General features: G+C 35.6%; 1 protein-coding gene across 2 annotated transcripts; it reads right to left on the bottom strand.

Moving 5' to 3' along the window:
• Positions 1-820: 820 nt before the first annotated feature.
• LOC109190750 (graves disease carrier protein) lies at positions 821-5,072 on the bottom strand. 2 transcript variants are annotated; one of them, XM_019341344.1, is made up of 8 exons: positions 4,828-5,072; positions 4,023-4,714; positions 3,658-3,743; positions 3,365-3,572; positions 2,466-2,592; positions 2,101-2,285; positions 1,852-1,971; positions 821-1,185 (listed from the first exon to the last, which is right to left on the bottom strand). In XM_019341344.1, the coding sequence occupies exons 2-8, from the start codon at positions 4,212-4,214 to the stop codon at positions 1,081-1,083; spliced, it is 1,023 nt and encodes a 340-aa protein (XP_019196889.1). In that variant the 5' UTR covers positions 4,215-4,714; positions 4,828-5,072; the 3' UTR covers positions 821-1,080. The 2 variants fall into 2 exon arrangements, with proteins under 2 accessions (XP_019196889.1, XP_019196880.1); XM_019341335.1 differs by having other exon boundaries at positions 4,023-5,072.
• Positions 5,073-5,698: the final 626 nt, after the last annotated feature.

The following is a 5,698-nucleotide window of genomic DNA, read 5'->3' as shown; positions in this document are numbered from 1 at the left end:
GATCCTATGAAAACCTCAATCGAGTTAGTTGGGTAGGTTTTAAGTTTTTTTTTTTTTTTTTTTTTTTTTTTTTTAAGAATTAGGGTCATTAATTCATATTCAAAAGTATCACGTTTCAAAGGAAAGATGGAGAGTTTGAAAATCACTCCAAATAATTAGACATAGAAACGACTATTTGACTATTACATGAGATGCTCGGTTCATCGATCATCTAGAAAAAAGTTAAATTTATTTGAGTAAATTCATTTAACAAGTTTTTTATATCATTTAAAATAAGACGAAATGAAGATGCATCCATAGGGGCAAGTTTTAAATTCAACAATCAAGATGTGCTTTGAGCCGATCAATTATGAGCCAAGACAAGCTACAAGCTTGTGAATTTTCTACTACCACTTTCTCTTAAATAAAATAAAATAAAATAAAATAAAAACTTCATTTTATGAAAAATATTTATAAAATTTCTACTTATGCCAAATCATATTAGTTATGGATGACACGATTTGTACATCATTTCTCTAAAAATATAAATTTATTTAGGACTCTATTTGATATACATAGTTAGATTTATTAAGGCTTTATTTTACCTACATAACTTATAAGCTAACTTAAAGCTAGTAACTACCAACTTATTTTCAAGTTCAAAATAAGCTATGGAGTATTATTTTAAGTTTATTTATGTTCTACCAAATAAATTATAAATTCTAAAATAAACTCTATCAAACACAACAGACTTCATATCTTTAAATCCTTTGTTTGACACGTCATTTATATAAAGTAAATTAAACGCCCAAAAGAATAAAAATTTTAAAAAGCAACCATCTATGTTCAACAAATTTAATAGATTAAAATAAAAACATTCAATATGTTATTGAAATGTACCAATCCAAATACAGCTAGACATGTTATGTTGCTAGCAAAACTGAAAAACTGCCAAAGATTTTAGCTATAGTGATATATGTATAGGTAAAGAACTGGTAGGGCCTTCTTCAACAATATGCATGCCCACATCATCAGCTGTATGTATATATGTTATATGTATGTATATTAGTCTCCATGGTTAACAATGGCAGCAGCTAATATCTAAGTAGCAGAAGACACTGTTTTTTCTTTCTGCCGAGGGGGAATGCCAAGCCATGCCTTCATCACATCATATGCTGTGAAGCCAATTGCAACAGAGGGAACAATCTGCAAAATAAAAATTCCAAGAAATCAGTACTAAACTACAGCAGATCAACTCTTGTAGCGCGTTCGGTTTACAGAATAAGCCCAGAATGGAATAACATTCCTGGAAACAGGACTTTTTGTTCTCTGGAGTATTATCCAAGAGTAAGGGAGTAAGGGCATTTTCAATGGCTATCTCATTTCTATTCCTTAAACCAATCAAACACTAGATTATAATTCGGAAAGTCTACATGTGCATCTTCCTCTTTTTTTTGTCAGACCATGAGGTGTCCTGAGCAGGCCCTAACTGTAGGAGGCACCTTTAAGCCCATACCATACTCAGACTAATCCCCATTCGCACCGGGCCGGCCCAATTAAAGGGCAAAGTGCTGGCCAGATTGGTTTTTCCATACGAGGGAGTTCGAACTCCCGATCTCTCTAAGGGATGAGAGTGCACAGTCACTCACGCCAACCAAGTATATTCTCAGCCTTGCTAGTTTCATACTATCAGAAGTATATTCTAGTTTCATAACTAGTCATCTGAAATGAGATTTATATCAAAATCAGAGCTAGGTCCAAGGAAGCGGAAAAAGCAATGAAACATTAGGAGATAAACCAAGCTTCTTGCAAAGAATTGTTCTAAATTTCAGTTGCGCAGATAATTCCGGTAAGAAAGTCTTTTTTTTTTACCTTGATATAGTTAATACTGAGGCCAGCTAACAATTGTCTGCAACCCTGTTCACGAACAATGACCGAGAGCCCGTCCAATGTACTTCGATATCTAGCACTGCCTTGTTGCAGGTTCTCCACCTGAAACAAGTTTACATGATTGATTTGAAAACTAAATCGATGAGACAACTGAGATTCTTCAGTGCAATTCTGCTTAGACAAGTATTGTAATGCTAAGCTTTATTTAAGAAAGAAATAATGAGTATATACCTGCATCTGCCTCCTTACGACATCCAATGGATACGTGAAAGTCTGTCCAAACAAACCAGCTAGAGCTCCACAAGAAAGACGCATCATAATAGACTTCTGATGTTCTTCCGGAACATGCGTCTTTAGTTCCTCGTAAATGTAAAACTTCAATCCAGCATAAGGAAGAATACCAACTAGCGTCGGGCCTGTTTCAAAATATCATGCTCACACATTTAAGCACATGATTACACTGGAACTCTGAATCAAAATAATTAACTAAACAAAGAGTAAGCAAGTTAGTTCTCGTGCAGTATTACTTCTTGTATCTACAGCGTTTAAATCAACTGAGTTGGAGTGCAAATGAAAAGCATGTGTGAAAAATTTACCTACACCACGGTAGAGTGCACGGACCCCACCCTCTCTATAAACAGCCTGAAAAACATGCTTTATGCCATTGTATGCAGGTTGAGCACGACTACATCTGATACTGCTCTCTGGAGTTCTGTCCACAACCTAGAAAATCAGGAAAATAAGTAAAACTATAAGGTAATAAACGTACTTCAAACAATGAACTTTGATATTTGGCTTTATATAAAACGGGATTAGACAAATTCCAAAGATTTTAATTTTAACAAGTGGTGAAATCATTCTTAAAAATTACAACCTACTCTATCCGTGTTACTCCCAACGCCCCATTATTTTTGTTTCTTTTAGCTTATGAGGGTCCATTACCTATGTTCTTTAGCAAATTTTAAAAGTACAATATATATTTTTTAAAAATATTAAGATTTGAATACTTGAGGCAAAATCTCTCTTCTTATCAATCCAACTTTTATTTTCAGAATTTGGTTCTATGTGTATCAACACTTAAGATAAACATCTCTCAAATTGATCCAGAAAATAATGAAGGCCACACAACTTTTGGATGGAGGGGGTGTATAATGCACATGGGTCTAACCACACTAAAAAGACTGAATCCAATCAATTAGCAACCGAACGCCACCAATACAATGAAAGCGTTGGATGCCACCAAAGTGGAGTGGACCGAATAGGCTACCATGTTATACTCTAAGATTGGGCCAAAGTCCCCCAACTGGGCTATAAGACACATAGGCCAAACTACACTAAAAGATTGAATCTAATCAATTAGCTAGTATAACCCATGACCTTATAAACCAATATGTTCTCTCTTATTTTTAAATGTGGGACTCTTAAAAGTAACTAATAGAGTGCCACCTCAACTATGAATTAATCAGATTAAAAACCACAGAAACACTTAGTTTACCTGGTAAGCCAGTTTAGTGCGAGCCAAATCCAAGGGATATGTACATAAAACCGCTGTTCCTCCTGCTGCTGAGCCAGCCAAAAGATCTACAATGGGTCCTGTTCCTAAGGGAGAGTAGTTGTCCAAAATCCAAATTCGATACCGTTCATAGGCCATAAAATGTAAGGCAGCATAGGGAACAATTCGAAGGACGCTTGCTCCATTACCCCTGAAATACATGTTAGACACAAGTTGTGCAAGTAGTCTTCATCACGAAAATGTCAAGAATACATATCGGTGAAATTTAAGCTTACTTGTAATATCCTATAAAACCTTCTTGCTTCAGTAGCTTTTTAAGGGATTGAGAAACTCCGAGGGAACGATATCCTTCCGTTCTTGTCTGTTAATAAAATAATGTCCAGGGGGTGAAGAACTTAGTAAGGTCTAAAATAAAATTGGCACAAGTACTAAATTAAATTACCAAACTAGGTCAGATGAGCATCCAATGGACAAAACTAATGAATTCCATTAACATAATTATATTCTTCTTCAAGCTTCAAAGTACAACCAACATCAAACAAGCATAAGTACAAAGAAGATAACAACAAGAAGTGAAGAACCAATTCAAAACACAAGGTAGTTATCAAGAAATCGGTTGGGGGAAAGAGCTGAAGTATACCTGCAGTAGTATTTTAACCCGTTCCAGCGGAGCAACAGTGGTTTTGGCAAATGCACCAGCAGTCCCTCCAGCAATCAACTCCTTAGCATAGATGGGCAGAGAATCAAGATAATAAACCTCTCTTCGAGTCGAAGACCCTTCTACCAAACCCGCTACATTAGTTGACAAAGTAGAGCCTTGGGTAGACTCCATCTTTAGGTAATTGTTGTGTTTACAAATTACAACTAATCACCAATGGCCCCAACAAGATAAAACCCAGTGATGATACAAATCAGATAGAACCAATTATCCTCCTGGCAATTTGTAGAACTCCTTGTCCCACTTGTCTATTGTGATGCAAACCCGGAACACTTTCTTCTCAAACGGCAAAGCCAATGGCCTGAGAACACCCGGAATCAAGCACCGTAGGTTCACAAGCCTATCCTTCTCTTTGACGATAACCATCAAACAGGTACAATGCAAAAAATCGATCAAGATCTCAAAAACCCCAAATCCCCCACCGTTCAACACAAACAATAACCCCAAATATCCATATCATCAATTCCTCAAACTCCAAAAGCACCTCAAATTGAAGAAAATACAGGCAAATAAATAATTAAAAAAAAAAGGATCTTTAATGAACAGAAAACTTCCTCCAATCAAGATCCATTGCCAATTTGCAATCGGAAAGGCCACAATAAAAAGAATCCAACCTAACGCGCCGATAAGAAAATAGTCAAATCAAGGATACCCAATTGCCCAGTCGGAAAATATCAATAAGGAACAAGAATATTATAGGTACGAAAGGTTATCAGAATCGCCGAACCTCAGAAGTGACAAAGAAGCGGAGAAATTTATATATGTGTTTTTGCTTAGTGGGTATCTTTTGATTGACTAGGCCTCTGGATGATTCGTCTTCCTCAATTCCTGGAAGGTGCTTTCGGAATTTGGGGTGCGGGGGAAATTGAGGAAAACCTTCGAATGCGAGTTCAGGTAGGGCTATATAATGTGGTGTACGTCGTAGCCTTTCATAGTTTGAATCCTACTTTAGTCCCCAAAAACATCGGCTGAAAATACTCCCAAGGTCTACCACGACTCGGAACAGAAATTGGACCAGTCAATTTCAAGAATGTGCGTGCGCCGTATGGCAATCAATCCAATCGTTATACCATGGAACCGTATTCACCATCCCTAATAGTAATAGTGCACCATTATTTTTTTTTTCTTAATTAACCGCGTGACTTTTCTTTTTCATTTTCACATTTTGCGATTTCATTTTTTCTTCACGCAAACTTCTTCAACATAATCTCATAAAAAGAAAATTCATAATTTCATAAACTGCACATTCATAAATCCATGCCTGCACATTCATAATTGCATGAATTTATGAATGTGCAGTTATGAAATTATGAATTTTCTTTTATGCGATTATGAATTTTCTGTTATGAGATTATGAATTTACAGTACATTCATAATCTCATAACAGAAAATTCATAATTTGACCAAACGCGCACCGTTAACACCACATTAGCTATATAAAAAAAAAATCGTAAAAACAGCACTGTTTGAACCCGTGTTCACCATGTTGGTGATAATGAACCAAAATCGATTTAATATCATAAAATAATATTTATATAACACACACAAGTATATAAAATATTATTTGATATTTATCCGAAATATATATATATATACAC

The sequence above is a fragment of the Ipomoea nil genome, unplaced genomic scaffold, assembly GCF_001879475.1.
Source record: "Ipomoea nil cultivar Tokyo-kokei standard unplaced genomic scaffold, Asagao_1.1 scaffold0205, whole genome shotgun sequence".
NCBI classification, from domain to species: domain Eukaryota; kingdom Viridiplantae; phylum Streptophyta; class Magnoliopsida; order Solanales; family Convolvulaceae; genus Ipomoea; species Ipomoea nil.
This window is presented reverse-complemented; position numbering and strand designations above follow the sequence as displayed.